Consider the following 20,420-nt stretch of genomic DNA (forward strand, 5'->3'; position numbering starts at 1 on the left):
CGTTAATATTGAAATCTTTTATTTCTCATCTTGATAATTCAATCGAAATATTCACAGTCCGTAGAATTGGCCACAATACCAAATAAGTCCGTTTATGCGCTATAATGCTACAAACAACACCACACCACAAACCAGGGGAGGCGAGGGTTAAATATTGCCAAATAGCGGATAATTACAGTATCTTTATGTTTAGAGCCACTGATTCATAATCCATGTCAAACGCCTCTGTCTAAATATAATACCTGTCAACTGCACTACAGGATACATCGTTGATCTTAAGAAATCTTGGCTGTCCTATACTTAGTTTAATGTTTAGTTATAATTTGTTGTTGTAAAATAAAACGTTCTACTGTAAATAATAGAGATGATAAGAAATGAAAAGGTTTTTTTATTTAATTAAATCAAGATTATTTTAAATTGTAACGAGTACAGTCACGTGCAAATATTTATCTGTTCGAGCCACTCGTAAAAATATGTTACCAAGGCCTTATTACGCCTCTCTAAGTCTGTGTACAGTCGGCATCAGATATTTTGGAGCGGCCAAGGTGATGAAAATTATCGAAACATGAACTCTAATACCTTAACAATAGAGTGCATGTGCCGATATTTTTCACCACCTGTACATATTTTGGAAGCGTTGGACAAGTTTATATTTTTACACGATTGTACAGTGTGCTATCATGATATATCCAAGAGTGTGTGTATGTGTATACATCATCGTAAGAATAATAATTTCTTCGACACCTTAGTCCTGTGCACAACGCGTTTGATAGATAATGCTTTCAAAAATTGCCCCCTCGTTAAATACAATCTCTAATAATCTGAAATCTTAAATACAAAAATAAAACACCATATATTCATTATACTGTATGTCATAACTTAACTCTAACACGAATGAATCGAGAACGCACAATTGGTCGAACAAATGGGGAATAAATGAAAAATTAAAAAACATAATAATTATACAAGTAGTCTAGTCTTCATATTTCTCGAGGCTCAGTGTAATCACGTCGCTCACTAAGCAGTCCGCAGGCTGTAATAAAAAAAAAAACTTTGTTAAAAAAACATAACATTTTGTTGAATGTACTTTTCTTTGGCTGTCAATTTCCAGTTGAGCGGTTATTATCCACTGCTCAACTTGACGCAGTTGAGCAGTGGGGCAAAAGGGTTACTTATTTACACTCAATCTACATATCGTAACTCGACATCGATACTTTTCTAAGTGAACTTTATGAGCAATCTCAAAGGACAATTTCGTTGACGTGTGCCAACTAACTATTCACTTATTTCAAAGCATCCAAAAATCTAATTTCACCCTTATCGATGCCACCGGTGACCGAAGAGCTGGCAGCTACCTCGCTCAAAGAATTAGCCTAGCGATTCAACGAGGAAATGCTGCCAGCATCTTCGGCACAATGCCGCAGGGGCCTTTTTTAGATATAGTTTAGTTTTTTAGTTTGTAAAATTTAGTATTATTTCTGCGTTTTGATTTATTTCTATCTTAATAAATACCGAGCAGGAAAAATGCTTGATATTCAAAAAAAAAACACCCTTGCAAGTTAATCTGGTATCTAGCGGTATTTCACTGCAAGAAAACCTTATTAGAATCGCATCTTGTGGTTTTATGGTGGCACCAACTCCGTTAGTTTGTGAGCTTACCTCCGAGCATATGCCGACGAGTGCATCCGCGCAGCCGTAGAACTCCTCCTTGAGGCTGATGACGATGGTCTGGAGGTTGCCCTTCTTGCTGCGGATGTAGGAGGCTACTTTGCCGATGTTGGTGTTATCTAGCGCCGCGTCGATCTCGTCCAGCAGGAAGAATGGGGCCGGCTGGTAGCTGCAAAAGATACAACCAAGTTGTTTAAATGTATTTATACAAGAATCTAGCTGGTAGCTACGTGTTACAAAATAACCCGTAAACATATATAGTAAATTATAATATAATAAATGTTAATAATTATAGTCATCATCATCATCATCCCAGCCTATATACGTCCCACTGCTGGGCACAGGCCTTCTCTCAGAACAAGAGGGCTTGGGCCATAGTTCCCACGCGGGCCCAGTGCGGATTGGGAACTTCGCACGCACCATTGAATAATTATAGTAAATATTGTCAATTCCAGTAAGCTGTGATGTCATACAACTAGAGTTAGCAGAGATTATTTGGCAGAGGGGTAATACCTATTTTAAGAATTTTTGTCGTTCCGCGGATATTAGTTATAAATGTACATAAACATTTTGCGTAATTTACTCTTTAATTTTACTGAAATAGGTTTTGCATAATTATCAATGAAAATTTGAGTTCAAATATTCGAACAATCAGCAGTTTTAATGTGATTACATTTTTTCAAGCATTATATATGTGTTGGAAAAAATAAAAAATTAGTTACCGCCTCACAAAGTTACATAATCACATGTGTCATTTGAATCATGTTAGAACAAATAGAGGGGTGACACTCCTTCCCGGCCCGGATAACACCGACATGGAAATACCGGCCCTGTTTTTTGTGTACCATAGAAACTGACAGGAGCTTCTATGGGCGTGTACACGAAAAACAGGGTCGGTATTTCCATCCCGGTATTATCCGGGTCGGGAAAGAGTGTCACCCCAAATAGAGCATACATTGTCGCAAGTAGCGCAGCCAGCGACCGACCTGTGTATAGCGAAGAGCAGCGCGAGCGCGGCGACGGTCTTCTCCCCGCCGGACAGGTTGGACATGGGCTGGAAGCGCTTGCCGGGCGCCACGCAGTTGTAGTTCACGCCGTCCAGGTACGGCTCCTCGGGGTTCTCGGGGCCCAGGAACGCCTGCGCCGACTGGTTCATCGCCAGCGCCTAAGGGACCACTTGCTTTACTTAGAACCTCATGAGCTGCATGGCGATACGTTGCAGCGCCGTGGACACCTTTCTACGTACGCAAGCAAGCTACACACAAGGCGATGTCATGTGGTGTTTTTTTTTTTTTAATTGTAAACTATTCAAAATATATTTCACTATAGGTTAGGTAATATAAAACAAAATAAAGGTGACTAAAACTACATACAAACTAAAATTATAAATAAAATAGTTGCCCAAAATCACTGCCAGGTGGTAAGGTGCCCAGAAGGCTGACTACTGATGCCTACATATTTGTGCCGATTGAGGCATTCCGCAGAATCTGCAGCGGCACCGGCCCTGTTGGCTGTAGATGGAAGGTGGGACGGCGCGAGTGTGTCGACGCAAGTGGCGTCCCTAACCAACGGCCGTCCCATTTTCCATGGTTAGGTTAGTTTTATAACAATCCTGAAGTACTTACCGTAAAAAAAATCGCTCGTCCATATGAAAATCGGGAAATGAATGAATCATTTGGGCAAAAATATTTATGGCGAAAAATTAGAGAACCCCAAAGAGGCTACGAGTCGTTCAGAGGGGAAAACGGGCATTACTTTCTTCTGACATAAGTTTTGTGTTTACTGGACGTAGTACTCATTACTTCGCGTTAGAATCAATGGCCTCACAGTTTCCAAGCGCATGTGTTTGTTCGTATAACAGAGAAGTGTTGTAACTACCTTGTAAATGGCATCGATTTCATTCGCCACGTGCTCGAAACAGTCCATGAATTTGTCGTGACGCTCTTTCTTCACCTGGTAAACCAATTACACATATGAGTCAACATAATACTCCATCATTATATCATATCTATTGGCTTTGTGCACGACATCAGCGCCACCTAGCGTCCGCAACTTTTATGGCTCTGATGCTCTGACGTTTTGAAATTTCATCGCGACATTGTGACAAAAATCAAACCTATAACGTATTAATTTATAATTCAAAATTACTGTGATACCGTGATTTGGGTGGACAAAAGGTTGTGAATTCATTTTTGGTCTTTAAAATTAAATGAGGTAAGTAAAATTTATTCAAAAAGTGTGTTTTATTTTCGTTATGTCAGGGTTTGTTTACTTCATGTTTAGTTGTATTTTTACTGTAAAACGAAAAGATAAAGCTATCTTATTGGTTTCTTTGAATAAAAGTAAAATTATATAATTGTTTTTATATCGCTAGTAATAAATTAAATATCGTTTTCAGATCAAAATGAGTATCATTTTGAAGACCGGTTTTGTGAGTATCACTCAATATAAAATTTCAACCTCAAACCGTTTCATAGAGGAATTAAGAACAAAACAGGGACAGTGTTCAATAATTCAAGCTCGCATCATAACACAAACATCTATTACTAAAATTAGGTAGTCTATAGAAATTGCTTTGTTAATGACAGATTCATATGAGTATGACAGATGACAGAGCCAGAACTATTTCTACTTTTGGCCACCATGAGCGCTGCGATAGATTTCATCACCCTCACCTAGTACTTCGAACCCTCCCAATAATAGCGCCATGTCCGATATACAATGAGTTGACTATTTAATTTTGAGGACCAATAAATTATCTAAATATTTTAAGAAGTTTTAGTTACCTTTTCGAAGGCGAGCTTGGCCTTGTGCGCGCGCTTCCGAGCCGCAACGAACGCCTCGTTGGTGGCGTTCACTTTCTCGCGCACCTCGTTCAGCTTTTGCATCGCCTGTAGACAAAGCCACAGATTACGTAAGTTACTAAATACACAATAGATGCGACGCTATATTAACCTTTTAGCTGGCTTACCGCCGACGGTGTAATAAGCAGACGCACAACACACTGCACAGCCAGGAGATACCCTAGCGACCCGTCCCAGCTTCGAACAGCGAGAATTTCAAAAAAGTCCAGCGCTTCCCAACTAGGGGGGCACGCCAAATAAAGGTTGGGAAACCCTGCTCTAATCAAAGGCATTTCACATTTTTACCAAATTTTAACTTTCTAGATTCTAGAACAACTAAAATACTCTATAAGATTTAGGTATCTCCTGATTGCGTTGACTTATAATATTTTTTCACTACTATATAAGGGGCAGCACACCTAAGTATTTTATATTAATTTCAATTTGAAACCTCCAAGCGTTCCTGAGGAAAAGTTACATATTTTCTTTCCTTCATACACACATAGATACTAACATTGCAAGTGAAATAAAAATTTGTAAAAAGGGTCTTTACTTGACAGATCGATAGGCGAACAAAAAAGTCATTCTATACGGATTCCGTTATGCCGACCGAGATACAAAACCCAAAAATTGCAAATAATCGTTTCTCAGTCAGCCCACGAGGTCTTTGGGATTGACTGCTCCTGTCAAGAGATGTTTGTTGAGTTACCCTCATGTTGGGCGCCTGTATCTTGTCGACGGTGGCCTGCAGGGTGTTGATGGCTTTCTGCAGCTTGTCGGCCTTGCGCTTCACTTCGTCCGGCTCCTCCAGCTCCTTTAGTGCCTCCGAGAGCGACCGGTAGTTCACCCGGATACTGCGACACACAACAAACACTCAACTCAATAAAAGCCAGTTTAGACTTGCAAGAAAAACTATGCAAGTTGCATTACAATTCGGCACTCGATTGACCATTTCAAACTCGTAAGCTTTTTGGCCTCAAACTGTACTATGAAATTCGAAAATCGAAGTTCGTAACGTACCGTCTCTCTCACTCTCGTATTAAATAATATTAGCGTCAGTTTGACGGTAAGATGCGAAGTTCGAATTTTGCACTTCGTAGTGTAGGGCAAGGCTCGGAACCGGTTTATAAAATAGCGGTAAATACCGGTTTATTTCGGTTTCACTCCGAACTTTCATAAGAACGCGAACGTTTTAAGAACTTAACTATAACCTAAATAAACCGGTTTATTCGACGAGTGACAGCTGGCCGGCCAGCAGCGACGTTTATCCTGCGCCGGAATAAACCGGTTTTTATTGTTCTAAACCGGTTAATCTGACAAGAACTTTGTGGAAATGTTCCCTTAAAAACCGGTTTAAACCAAAATGAAAAGGTTTTGCGCCAAGTACATAATAACGGTTTGGAAATTTAACCGGTATCCGAGCCTTGGTGTAGGGCCAGGTCTAAACTGGGCTTAAGATAAGAATAAGGGCCTGTTTCACCACTTGTCGACTAACTTTAAGTGATGGATATCAGTGATGCCGTCTCTGTCTGTTTTGTCCGAATAAACAAAGACGGCATTACTTTTATCTGACACTTAAAGTTAGTCGACAGGTGTTGAAACAGGCCCTAAGTATTCTAAATTTAACAGCAATTAAAGTGAATTGTAAAATGAAAATTGTATTGACTAAATAAAAAAAGGTAAAAAATTTCAATGGACTCCTAAGCACAGTCAAGGTCATAAACATATATTATGTTGTATGTACAGTGGGGGTAGAAAAAACTTCACCAGTTATTAAATTGATTCCTTTTCAAAGTCATAGACTCTTAGTACGTTTTGAAACCAAAGTACTAAGCAGACAAGTGCATATCAAATTATACTTACTTGACATGATAACAAGGGTCAAAATAATATACACCTCTGACATATGTCTAGTTTCATATCAATACAAAACCTATTTAATTTTTAATAATGTTCTATTTAATTATCAGTGTTTATCAGTGCCAAGGTGTAGTGGTAGGGTTGCTATAGTCACCTGATTATATTTAGCAGGTTGACAGCTTGACGCAGTATGTCGTACTCAATCGGTAAAGCAGATTAGCGCTCATACTGAGCAAAGGAAAATAGATCTTAGGGTGACGAACCAAAAACATCAAAAATATCTGTACAACTTTATGCTACTAACCATAACGACGATGTGTACATATATTTGGCGCTATGTCTGTATAGATATGCTCGATTGTATAGGAGACAAAGATCCTAATGAACGAAAAGTGACGCATCAGTACTTTTTTTTTGTATTATGAGAGGTAGCTAAACGAGCAAGCGGGTCTTCTGATGGCAAATGATCACCACCGCCCATGAGTATTTTATGTATATTATCGCATGAAGATCTACCACCTGCAGGTGGTAGGACCTTGTGCAAGGTCCGCCCGGATTGCTACCACCATCTTGCTCGCTAATCCTGCCGTGAAGCAGCAGTGCTTGCACTGTTGTGTTTCGGCGTGGAGATTCGAGTAAGATAGCCGGTGAAATTACTGGCACGTGAGGTCCAACGCGTCTGCAATACCCCTGGTGTTGCAGATGCTTATGGGCGGTGGTGATCTCTTACCATCAGGAGACCCACTTGCTCGTTTGCCATCAAAAATACCTGGCGTCCCTGTTGTACTGCTGCGTGGTGGAGAGCGAGGAGGGGTCGGACTCGTTCTCTCCCAGCTCCTCCAGGCTGCCCTCCAGCAGAGGAATCACGATGTCGTCGATCTGCAAACGGAACAAACCACTCAACCGATCAGACAATACTGCAACAAACTTTGAAATAGTAAGGAAATAACCTTACCAACAAAAAGTTGCAAGACCCCTGACATTGTCACTTCAAAGTTCAATATCTCAAAAACGGCTGAACCGATTTTGATTAAACGTGTCTAAGTCAAGAAGACATTAATATCTAAGGCGTATTATAAAGTTAATGATTATATCATGGACAGGGATATTTGGAAATAATTCCGATCCGCATTAGCGATCCCTTCTAATAGCGAACCTACTGTGTTAAAAATAAAGTTGTATTTAATAATATTGTAAATCTGTTTCAAAAAATATACCTCGTTGAGTTTCTTGCCGGATTCTTCTCAAGAGAGTTTTTTCCGAACCGGTGGTAGATTTTATTTTGACATTCATAAGTGCTTGTGTTGCGGGGGTTAGAAATAAAACAGAAATAAGTAAATACGCAGAAGGGAGATGGTAGCTAGAGGATCCGTAAGAACCAGGAGCAGGAAGATATTATTATAGTATCTGATCTTAATATCATGGGAGAAACTAAGTCTACAAGACTCCATTGGATAGGAAATGTTAATAGAATGCCAGCAGATTGAGCGGTGAAGACGACACAGCAGGGCTACTACGAAACTCGAAACTCGAAGTTCGCGCGGTCCCTCTGACACTTGTGCTATTTAATACGAGAGCGAGAGGGACGGTACGATACGAACTTCGAGTTTCGTAGTAGCCCTGCAGGACGAGCTGGCGGTCGGCGACCAGTTAATCGTCTTATGTACAGTCTAACACATAGTTTCTCAAACTTATGGCTCCACGTACCCCTGTTATAGTTTCTAGACGACAGCGAACCCCTACCAACCCCCCCCCCCCCAAAGATACCTAGTAATAAAATTGGCTGTTGGAGAAACTAAGTTTATTTACATTTCAATTGTTATCATAATATAATGTATATTATTTATTTCAATAAAGTAACAAGTATAGGTAAGAATCATCTTGCCAACGAAAATACAAACTGAAACAAACAACAACAAATAACAAACAAATAAGTAACAAATTTGGAGTTGAAATAAAAAATACAAAAAGACTCCAAAAACCAATCTTAATCATCTTGCCAGTCTTGCAGTCACCATCAAGTAAACCATGTCGCGAACCCCACTTTGAGAAACCCTGGAACAAATTGAATCATGGCCCAGGGTGGAACCTTTTAATAATTAATTTCACTATGATTTGCTTGACAAAAGTATGAGATGTCAACGTGGCATCAGTAGCACAAAGGTTCTACCCTGGGTCATGATTGTAGTTCCGACTGTACCGCTAGAAAGAAGACGAGAAGGATTTTTGCATATCCGATACGACTCTATTTGTAGAGACGTTAGGACGTGTCAGATATTTTGGCACGCTCCGCTGTGGCAGATTAATGCAGGTGACTGTACGCTGTCATAGGAGACTTATAGCTGCAGTTACCTTGCACTGGCGCAGTATGTTGTGTCGGTCGCTGCGTTTGCTCTCGATCCGCGACTCGGTGCTGGCAATCTGCTTCTGGATGCTCTGGATGTCCTTCTGGATCGACGTGAGGTCCTTACGAGCCTGTCAGACATAAACATTATGAAGTATGGATTTTTCTCAAAAATGTCCATAAATGTTGTCATTATTCTTTACATATCAGAAGGTGAAGTGCATAGTTTATGGTCAGCGAAAAATTAAAAAGTTAAAAAGATTGAAGGCGCGCTAGCTCGACAATAATGAATTAACGCGCCTACAATCAGTCACTTTTTTTTAAGTTAAAAAGGCCATGGAAATGTTGGCACAAGTCGTATACAGCCAAGTCTTAATGGCCGGTATCAGATATTTTGTTGGAACTCCGGACTTTTTCAATTGGGTCTGAAATAGCTTGTGGTGTTTTCGGTGGAAAAATACACCAGCTGTTTATTTTTAATGAAAAAAGGCGGGAAAGCATTAAGAAAAATATTGGAATAAAATGAAATTTTATAATATTTTTTGAGAAAAAGTTTTTTCTATTTCAGAATTATTCACCATTTTTGAGAAAAGCTGTAATTAGTCTCGGCTGGAACAGCAATTGCTGGCTTCGTATTAGTTAAACGGACTCGCAAGCTCGTCCGTTTAATACTCATACTCAGCCAGCAATTGGCTACTTCCAGGCCACGACAATAATCTACTATTATTGAGTTAGGATTAATCCAATGAATGATAATCGTAAATTATTGGATAATTTCAGTGCTCAAAAATTTCTCGTCATGACTAAGCAGTGCTCTGCCCATGGGAATGTGCATCCATGTCATAGACCTGTATTTAAACGGCTACTCAACAAATAATTAAACGAAGTTTTGAGAAGACATTGAAATTGAAAGACGTCGCCTTGACATATCAACGCTGGGATTGGCAACGCTCCCTCTTGAGCCCCTCTGCGCGCTGCTTGTCTCGCCCCCCTCACCTTGGCGACGCCCTCCTCGGCCTGGTCGTGTCGCGCGCGCGCGGCGCTGCGCTCCCCCTTGAGCCCCCCCCCCCCTCACCTTGGCGACGCCCTCCTCGGCCTGGTCGTGTCGCGCGCGCGCGGCGCTGCGCTCCCCCTTGAGCCCCCCCCCCCCCCCCTCACCTTGGCGACGCCCTCCTCGGCCTGGTCGTGTCGCGCGCGCGCGGCGCTGCGCTCCCCCTTGAGCCCCCCCCCTCACCTTGGCGACGCCCTCCTCGGCCTGGTCGTGTCGCGCGCGCGCGGCGCTGCGCTCCCCCTTGAGCCCCCCCCCTCACCTTGGCGACGCCCTCCTCGGCCTGGTCGTGTCGCGCGCGCGCGGCGCTGCGCTCCCCCTTGAGCCCCCCCCCCCCCTCACCTTGGTGACGCCCTCCTCGGCCTGGTCGTGTCGCGCGCGCGCGGCGCTGCGCTCCCCCTTGACCCCCCCCCCTCGCCTTGGCGACGCCCTCCTCGGCCTGGTCGTGTCGCGCGCGCGCGGCGCTGCGCTCCCCCTTGAGCCCCCCCCCTCACCTTGGCGACGCCATCCTCGGCCTGGTCGTGTCGCGCGCGCGCGGCGCTGCGCTCCCCCTTGAGCCCCCCCCCCCCTCACCTTGGCGACGCCCTCCTCGGCCTGGTCGTGTCGCGCGCGCGCGGCGCTGCGCTCCCCCTTGAGCCCCCCCCCCTCACCTTGGCGACGCCCTCCTCGGCCTGGTCGTGTCGCGCGCGCGCGGCGCTGCGCTCCCCCTTGAGCCCCCCCCCCCCTCACCTTGGTGACGCCCTCCTCGGCCTGGTCGTGTCGCGCGCGCGCGGCGCTGCGCTCCCCTTGACCCCCCCCCCTCACCTTGGCGACGCCCTCCTCGGCCTGGTCGTGTCGCGCGCGCGCGGCGCTGCGCTCCCCCTGAGCCCCCCCCTCACCTTGGCGACGCCCTCCTCGGCCTGGTCGTGTCGCGCGCGCGCGGCGCTGCGCTCCCCCTTGAGCCCCCCCCCCCCCTCACCTTGGCGACGCCCTCCTCGGCCTGGTCGTGTCGCGCGCGCGCGGCGCTGCGCTCCCCTTGAGCCCCCCCCCCTCACCTTGGCGACGCCCTCCTCGGCCTGGTCGTGTCGCGCGCGCGCGGCGCTGCGCTCCCCCTTGAGCCCCCCCCCCCCCTCACCTTGGCGACGCCCTCCTCGGCCTGGTCGTGTCGCGCGCGCGCGGCGCTGCGCTCCCCCTTGAGCCCCCCCCCCCCTCACCTTGGCGACGCCCTCCTCGGCCTGGTCGTGTCGCGCGCGCGCGGCGCTGCGCTCCCCCTTGAGCCCCCCCCCCCCTCACCTTGGCGACGCCCTCCTCGGCCTGGTCGTGTCGCGCGCGCGCGGCGCTGCGCTCCCCCTTGAGCCCCCCCCCCCCTCACCTTGGCGACGCCCTCCTCGGCCTGGTCGTGTCGCGCGCGCGCGGCGCTGCGCTCCCCCTTGAGCCCCCCCCCCCCCTCACCTTGGCGACGCCCTCCTCGGCCTGGTCGTGTCGCGCGCGCGCGGCGCTGCGCTCCCCTTGAGCCCCCCCCCCCCCCTCACCTTGGCGACGCCCTCCTCGGCCTGGTCGTGTCGCGCGCGCGCGGCGCTGCGCTCCCCCTTGAGCCCCCCCCCCCCTCACCTTGGCGACGCCCTCCTCGGCCTGGCCGTGTCGCGCGCGCGCGGCGCTGCGCTCCCCTTGAGCCCCCCCCCCCCCCTCACCTTGGCGACGCCCTCCTCGGCCTGGTCGTGTCGCGCGCGCGCGGCGCTGCGCTCCCCCTTGAGCCCCTCAGCGCGCTGCAGCTCCCGGTCCACGTCAGCGCGCTGTTTGGCCTCCGCCTGCCGCCCCGCCTCCAGTTCGTCCTCGCCGTCCTGCACCGTGCGCTCCCAGCGGGTCACGTTCTCTGATCAACAATGCTGATTGGTTAACGTGCCGTCCCGGACACAGTTCAAAGCGAAGCAAAAAAACACCACAGACACAGATTTAGAGGACAACATTTTGCCATCGTATTTTATCGGAAAAATTGGTATTCAGCTGGCTTTCTCGACTGATGTTTACAAATCGTCACTACTTTGAAAAAATCTCGTATCTCAAATCAATACGTCAGCAAATTTGACCCTTAAAGCAATGTTCATTAAGTTCACTCGGAAAGATCATCGATTTTGAGATACCAGCTTTTTCAAAGTAGCGACGAAATATTCCTTATTGATCACCAAAAGCAGTACAGACATTACAAAAATAAAAAATTCAGGTAGACAATAGGCGGTCTCATCGCTAAAAAGCGATCTCTTCCAGACAAATAATTTCTGAGAAATTAATTTATAAGTTTAGATACGCCTCACTATAATATAACCGCGCAGAAATGTGTCAACTTCGAAATTAGTGAGTTCACCGATTTGGAATCATGATGATTCGATTTGAAGCATTCGAACATGGCGGATGTAGACGATATCTAATTTTGGTATTTCTGCTTCTTTGGCTAGTTGAAGTATAATGTTGATAGTGTTTTATGCGGCGATAAACCTTAACAGTGAACAGTGATCTCAAAATTCTATATTGCTCTAGTGTCTGACATTTTTTAATGCGCAAGTTGTCTCCGCGTGGTTTCTGGAATTTTGCTATCAAGTTGCAAAAACTACCATCACCGTACAACGTGAAGAAGAAGAATATATTTATCTTTAATTTAACTGACATTGGCCTAAGCCTGAGAATTGAGGGGAATAATAACGGAATCATGATAGAGAAAGTATAGTAGTGTTGGCAATCGCGGTAAAACAGAAAGAAAATTGACTACTTTCTCAGTACCGCGCCGTACCGTCTAATGTTAGTCCACTTTTCGGCAACGAAAGCATACTTATCTAAACTTCTAAGGCTCTGTACGCACTATGCGTTAAGCTGCGCAGTTTTGAAATGTCCCTCCTCAAAGTATCGCTCGAGAAAGAGACGGCGCACTCAAACTGCACGGTTAGGGTCTCTCCACATCTATCGACGCGGAATCGGCAAAAGCCGATAGAAAATAGCTTTAAGTCCACGCAATAAGAGCTAAAAGGGATGGTTCGGCTCGGATGCGTCGCCGTCTTTTTACCCGACTGCCCGAAGGAGGGTTATGTTTTTCGAGTGTATGTATGTATGTGGGTATGTATGTCCATTTCTTTGGTCCTCGCTGCAGCCTAAACGGCTGGACGGATTGTAACATATGAGGTATCATTGGATTCGTCATAACTGTCGGATTGACATAAAGTATATAATATTTCAATATGGCGTCTGCGAAAAAAAATATGGCGAAGGAATAAAAAAGAATTTTGTATTGTAACAATATGGGAATCAAATGAAAGCTAATAATTAGCCCATTCTAAATATATATGGGTTATAATACTTTTAGGGCCTGTTTCATCACTTGTTCACTAACTTTAAGTGACGGATATTAGTGTTGCCGTCTCTGTATGTTTTGTCCGAATAAACAAAGACGGCATTACTTTTATCTGACACTTAAAGTTAGTGGACAGATGGTGAAACAGGCCCTTAATCTACTATTTTCACAGAAATATGAAAAAGTATTAAAAAAAAAAACATTAAATTTAAAACATCAAAAAACCCGACTGCCTTAAAAACTAAAAGGAAGAAAATAAGTCTTGTGGTCTAGAACTCTGTCAAGAACCTCATTTAAGGTTCAACAGTCGGGACCCATTCAAATCGTAACCAGCTCAAAAAATCTTGGTATATATATATGAGTTATAATATTTTTAATCTACCGTTTTCACATAAATATCAAAAAAGTGTAAAATAAAACATTAAATTAAAAAAATCAAAAAAACCGACTGCCAAAACTAAAAGGAAGAAAATAAGCCTAGTTGTTTAGAACTCTGTTAAATAGCTAATTTAAAGTTCAACAGTCGGGACCCATTTAAATCGTGACGCTCAAAAACTCTGGGTCCCGACTGTTGAACTTTAAATTAGCTATTTAACAGAGTTCAAGACCACTAGACTTATTTTCTTCCTTTTAGTTTTGGCAGTCGGATTTTTTAAATGTAGGGGCTGTTTCACCATCCATTGATTAGCGTTAAGTGACGGTTAAATGTGATGCCGTCTCTATTTGTTTTGTGCGAATAGGAGACGGCATCGCATTTAACCGTCAGTTTACACTAATCAGTGGATGGTGAAACAGCCCCTTGATGTTTTGTTTGGTGTTGTTGCGTGGGCAGGGCATCGTGCACCGGCACAAAGCTCCTTCGGGTGTTGGTTTGGTAGTTGGTAGTTGGTACTGACTCTGAGTGTCGCGCGAGCGCTCGAACTCTAGATTGGACGCGATGCGGTCGATCTGCGCGTCGAACTCCATGCGCCGCTTGGCGCGCTCCTGCTGCGCGCGCAGCTCGCGCTCCTCGTACTGCCTACAACCACAACCAATCTACATGACAACAAAATCATCACCCACGGCGGAGGAACCTTTTAATAATTCTATGGACTATCCTACTGGCAATGCAAAACTAAGTTGACGAATTACTTACAGGGTCTTACTTATGATGACACAGAGACACTTGTTGATGGTAGCTAATCGGTTAAATTTTACACATTTCTAGATTGTTTGAGTAATGGAAATAAGTTTACCTATATATTAAAAACTGTTTGTTTACTTACATGCTCTGTTTATGCTAGGGGTACTATTGGAAATGTACCTCTCTTTTCAAGGTAATTTAAGTACCTAATTTGAGTTTAAGTTTTTCTATTTATACTGTTATGTAACACTGTGGAACATGACTTCTATGTATTGAGGTGGGCGTAAACAGCTGCGACTCAGTTTATACTAATGCAGCTGCTTACGAACTTTCTGTTTTTAAATAACCATGTTATTATGTTCAATAAAAATCTTTAAATCAGATGTGCAGGTGGTAGGACCTTGTGCAAGGTCCGCCCGGATTGCTACCACCATCTTGCTCGCTAATCCTGCCGTGAAGCAGCAGTGCTTGCACTGTTGTGTTTCGGCGTGGAGAGTAAGACAGCCGGTGAAATAACTGGCACTTGAGGTATTACATCTTAGGCCTCTAGGTTGGCAACGCATCTGCAATACCCTGGTGTTGCAGTTTATATGGGCGGTGGTGATCTCTTACCATCAGGAGACCCACTTGCTCGTTTGCCATCCAGTCGAATAAAAAAAAAAAAAATCTTTAAATCAATTTCACAATGATTTGCTTGACAAAAGTATGAGATGTCAACATGACATTAGTAGCACTAAGGTTCCACCCCGGGCCATGATTCAATCTGTTCGACTGTCTCGAACCATTTCATTCCTGACCCACCGTAGAACGTTCTCACGGTGAGTGTCATAATAAATTCCCTTGTCAAGCAATGCGGTGTCACTATGACTTTCTGCGAAAAGGTTCCACAGTGGGTCACGATTCAGTTGGTCCGAGTGTACTCCCAAATAATGTTAAAATAAATAAAAATAAATAAACATAACTTATTTTCAGACGCTTAACGTCCATAGGTACACAACAGCATGCATTACAATACAATAAAAAAGGATCGCGAAAGAGGGGACAAAAATAATAAAAAGATAAAGGCAGGGGTTTAAAGGAGACACTTTGTTTGTATAGTCGAGTTCTTATTAGAGCGAAAAAATTATTTAAATTAAAATATTTGAACACGACTTTATTGTTAACGGCGTAGAAGCGTGTTTAAATATTTTTGATCGAGTTTTTGTCCAGAAGTTTAAAAACTCGACTGTAGCTGGTAGGTATATTTCGGACCGGAATTTACATATAATCCTTTTCACTCTTTATCTAGATCACTCTTAATTTCAATATACCAAATATTATTTCAAATTTGTTAAGCTGTTATCATACTACAGTGAACGTAATTATATTTCAACTAGCTTTTGCCCGCGACTTCGTCCGCGTGGAATAGTAACTTTGGAAAGTATTTAATTTATTTAGGGTACCTATTCTGCCAATAATAGCACATAGAAACTTCTACGGTTTACTGAAAATAACCTATTTAAATACATTGCTTAATGACGTGACGACCTTCCATATAAACTTTCATCCCCTATTTCATCCCCTCACAGGTCGAATTTTGAAAAAAGCTCAAACAAATACCGACTTATTTCTTATTAAGTGCTTAAATGGCAAGTTTCATGGTTTTATCTTCGACAGTGACGAACTTCCACCATATAAACTTTCATTCCCTATTTCAACCCCTTAAAGCCACTTTTTCGCGATAAAAGATAGCCTATGTTCTTTCCCAAGGTCTATTCTATCAATGTACCAAATTTATCAAAATCGGTTTAGCGATTTTGGCGTGAAAGCGTAACAGACAGACAGACAGACAGACAGACAGACAGTTACTTTCGCATTTATATTATTAGTATGGAAGTATGGATTAAATTTTATCAAAATACTTATAGTTTTGTAAGAGACCCCAACATATCTGTAATTTTTGTTTTTATTTGTTTTGCCAGCTTTTTTTATAATTAAAATGATAATATAATATTTCTGCCTAGTTTCTTACGGGATATTCTAGCAACATCAACATGGTCTTAAACTGGGCAAGGGCAAGTGCGAGTCCGACTCGCGCACTGAGGGTTCCGTACACGTAAACGGGACTCGTGTCTTGAAGATATTTCTCGCTTTTTCCAAGTGATTTAATACATCCAGTGTATGCAGAGCCCTACTCTTAAGCAAAATGTACGCAGTGTGGGGTCAGATTATATTGGTCATTGATATTTACAAGACAGACATAAAAAAAACAAAAATTTTCACTTTTCTAGTTGGTTGTGTTATAATAGCTACCTTCATACCAAATTTCAAGATTCTGAGTTCACGGGAAGTACAATGGCCAGCAAAAGTCGATGGACAATTCCAAAACATAATCGTCTGACGCGAGAAACGGCGCCATCTATGTGTTTGAACTGTATTAGCGGTATTTACTTATTTACTAACTTAGTTAGTTTACTAAGATCTCACTAGATGGCGCTGGCGCTGACCTTAAAAAAAAATTTATATTCATGTTAGAAATTTGATATTTCGCTGCCTGCGTAACTAAATTATGTCCCTGCCTAGGTGGGACACCGTGGGATGATACCACGAAGCGCGTAACGACATTTTCTGTCTCTTTCGTACTTGTGCGAAAGAGGAGAACAACATTATTATTCGCATTACTATCGTTTCTTGTCCTCCCATTATTCCAACAATAAATTATTTGGTGTGTGGTGAAGTTCCCAATCCGCACTGGGCCCGCGTGGGAACTACGGCCCAAGCCCTCTCATTCTGAGAGGAGGCCTGTGACCAGCAGTGGGACGTGTATCTATAGGCTGGGATGCTGATGATAATGAAATTCTTTATTTACGGAGACCCATGTTGTGAATTAGTGTCAACTTTAGTAGTCTCCAAATCTAGCAGTAAATTTACAAAAACACAAACTCAATATAATCGCCTGGTGGGATTTGAACTTGTGACATACGAATCTGTCGGTGCATTCACAGACCACTTGACCATCTTACTGTTATCTTAAGCGATGAAAATCGGATCTATATCGGGTCGTCTTAAAATTTATCGGTAAGTCATGCATGTTTAAAGAAACTTAAAGAGGGTAGACTGAAGATCTTCAAACTACCAGGCTGTTTTTATTACAAAGACTTTGCTACTTGTTCAGCTGCTTGCAACATCGTTTGATCGTCTCTTTCAAGTTGAATCTGCTTATTATTGTAATTATTCTTTAAAATGAGTTCTCGTCGCAATATTGAAATGGTTAAAAGGTGTGAAATTATTAATTTATATAGAAGGAAAAAAGTGACACATAAAACAACTGTTGGCGACCTACCCACAGAACAAACACTTTGTTTATTGTCACGTGCGTACCGTATGTTGGCGACGCCGATGTCGCGGCAGAAGCGGCGGAACACCACATCCTCCACGTTGTTCATGTTTTCCTTGACCTCCTGGATGCGCGCGTCGCGGGAGCTGATCGTGCGCTCGATCTCTTCGATCTGAGGCTGCAGACATACATATTTCATTACAAAAATCAAGTTCGTCCATTCAAGTCTATACTCAGTTTACGCGACTACGCGGTACCGAGCGACGGACGGTAGTACCATTTCGTTTAAAAAGCCCAGCTTAGACCAGCTGTCTAAGTAGCAAGTGGTCTAAGAAGCAAGTGGTCTAAGAAGCAAGTGGTCTAAGAAGCAAGTGGTCTAAGAAGCAAGTGGTCTAAGTAGCAAGTGGTCTAAGAAGCAAGTGGTCTAAGAAGCAAGTGGTCTAAGAAGCAAGTGGTCTAAGAAGCAAGTGGTCTAAGAAGCAAGTGGTCTAAGTAGCAAGTGGTCTTAGAAGCAAGTGGTCTAAGAAGCAAGTGGTCTAAGTAGCAAATGGTCTTAGAAGCAAGTGGTCTAAGAAGCAAGTGGTCTAAGTAGCAAGTGGTCTAAGAAGCAAGTGGTCTGAGAAGCAAGTGGTCTGAGAAGCAAGTGATCTGAGAAGCAAGTGGTCTAAGTAGCAAGTGGTCTAAGAAGCAAGTGGTCTAAAATGCTTTGACTCAAAGTCGACGAGGCCGAGGCTCTTCACGCCTTGACGCAACTCTAACCTAACCTAGACAGATAGAAACTTTAATCCGCATAACAAAAAAAACATGGTCTAACCTATGATTAAACCTATGGTATTATTACACAAGTAATATTTACCTCGACGTTTACAAACGTTTACCTCGACACATTACAAAGGTTAGAAAAATATATAACAAGTTGGATACTTAGACCACCTGCTTTTTAGACGAATTCATACTATACCCTTTGAGGGTTGCAGTTTTCTGTCTAACTATGTCTTATCATTACTGGTGGTGGCACTATGTGCCATGACCATGACCAGTTGAGTGGTATCCTTTTTTGTGACAGCTACACCATGAATGTTTTGCATTTTTTTATCTGTAGCATTGTAGTTGTTCAAACATATATACATATATTCTATTCTATCATTTGTTTTCATCGTACAAGTGTCTGCCGCTACCGGGATGGACCCGGCACTTCTAGCTTCATGACTATAAAGCCCCCCCTGACTGGGGCACTAACCCCCACGCTACCCGCTCCTCAAACTTACTCCGAAAGTTTCCATGGCGCGCTCCAGCTCGGCGAGCTCGGCGTCGAGCTGTTTGATTTGTTTTAGCTGCAACAAACCAAGTAAATAATTAATGATCCGACAGTATCATTGAAATTCTGGTATTTAACTAAATTCCTATGGGAATTGCCAAATATCACTTACGGCGGTTGAAATTTTGAGGACTTTATTCCGATCCCGTGGGGAATATCGGGATAAAAAGTAGTCTGTGTGTTATTCCAAACTTCCAGCTGTCTACATACAAAATACAATCCAAAACCATCCAGTCTTTTTAGCGTGAAGGAGTACAAAACAAAAATACCCGTGGGAATTCCCACAAATTATACCGCGGTCTTCATTGACGTTAACACTTAAGAGAACTATGGCAAGTTTTATGACTCTAAACATAGCGGTTGAGCTTTGTCTGTACCTTTCATCATAGTGGGAATCTGTGATCTAATATATTAACTTGGGGACTAAACGAACGTGCAAACGAGCTAGCCAACATACCATGGGATTCGAACCCTTCGTAAGCTTCATAGTCTTCATAGATTCTTTAACCAGTAGGCTATCCGGTCGTCTAAAAACCATAAGTTAAGCAACATACCGTGGTGTCGCGGTCGGTCTGCGCGTACTTAAGCCGGGCCTCAAGGCCGCGTATCTGCGAGTCGACGGTGGTGAGCTCGGACTCTTTGCGCGACTTCTTCATGCTCTCGCGCAGCTCTTCCGTGAGCTTTTCCTTCTTGGCCTTGAGCTGCGACAGGTGTTTTTCGTCCCAGCGCTTGGCCTTGCGCGCCAGGTCCAGCGACCCGCCAGAGATGATGCCCGACTTCTGGTAGAACGTGCCGTCCAGCGCCAAAGCCTAAGGATGTGGTTGTTTTGAACATGAAACTACCGTGAGACTCACTCATATTAAAATATATTGACCCGGGTAACTCACGTCTTCGTCGTCGTCGTCCTGAGTTATCCGCGTCAATATAATTTGATATGACGTGGGTTTTTTTTGGGCTGAGTCGCCTTAAGGGCCAAAGACACTAAAGCAAAGCCAACGAGACGAGATATATTCATCTTTGTCTGATACGTCATTATTAGTATTCCGCTCCCTTTCTGTCTCATGACATAATTTACGTATTCTCGTTGCTATTACTTTAGGTCTTTGTAATCATAAAATCATAAAAACATGGTGTCCATTTGCTGGTTTTGCTTTTATTAAATTTATTTCACAGACATGGGTTTGATTAATTACGTGGAATGTTTGCGGGTAGATCCGCAGTCGGGCACGTATTGTCAAATTATGTATGCCTTTCAGAAAATACTTCTGCTAAAGAGTATGGAGCAGTGGAAGTGTTCGAAAAATTAAAACAAGGCCATAGAACTGCCACAGATGATACGAGTAAGCATTAAAATAGTAAGCCACGCCCATTAATAGTAATAGATGCTTCTATAACTTGTTCCGTTTTTTTTGGGTTCATACATCAGTCGGCGAAGTGGATCCATTACAAAATCACTTTGTTATGCGTCCGTCCGTCCATCTGTCTGTCTGTCTGACGGTCTGTCCATCCTGCTGTTTAAGAAATCTAAGAAATCTGGTAGCTCTTATAGCACAACCAATAAGAAAAGTCTGAAAAATGTCA

The 20,420-nt window shown here is 43.5% G+C and overlaps 1 protein-coding gene across 1 annotated transcript in view; it reads right to left on the bottom strand.

The window, feature by feature from the left end:
- Positions 1–854: 854 nt before the first annotated feature.
- The window catches only part of SMC1 (structural maintenance of chromosomes 1), a 33,946-nt gene continuing 14,380 nt past the window's right edge, over positions 855–20,420 (bottom strand). The window contains exons 14-26 of the mRNA XM_074100269.1: positions 19,394–19,648; positions 18,790–18,855; positions 17,566–17,699; positions 13,979–14,100; positions 11,434–11,615; positions 8,724–8,846; positions 7,141–7,250; positions 5,221–5,365; positions 4,455–4,559; positions 3,547–3,621; positions 2,655–2,833; positions 1,660–1,837; positions 855–1,033 (exon numbers count right to left, since the gene is read on the bottom strand). Coding sequence (XP_073956370.1) covers positions 974–1,033; positions 1,660–1,837; positions 2,655–2,833; positions 3,547–3,621; positions 4,455–4,559; positions 5,221–5,365; positions 7,141–7,250; positions 8,724–8,846; positions 11,434–11,615; positions 13,979–14,100; positions 17,566–17,699; positions 18,790–18,855; positions 19,394–19,648 — 1,734 coding nt within the window. The 3' untranslated portion in view covers positions 855–973. The remainder of the gene's footprint in view (positions 1,034–1,659; positions 1,838–2,654; positions 2,834–3,546; positions 3,622–4,454; positions 4,560–5,220; positions 5,366–7,140; positions 7,251–8,723; positions 8,847–11,433; positions 11,616–13,978; positions 14,101–17,565; positions 17,700–18,789; positions 18,856–19,393; positions 19,649–20,420) is intronic.

The sequence above is a fragment of the Choristoneura fumiferana genome, chromosome 17, assembly GCF_025370935.1.
Source record: "Choristoneura fumiferana chromosome 17, NRCan_CFum_1, whole genome shotgun sequence".
NCBI classification, from domain to species: domain Eukaryota; kingdom Metazoa; phylum Arthropoda; class Insecta; order Lepidoptera; family Tortricidae; genus Choristoneura; species Choristoneura fumiferana.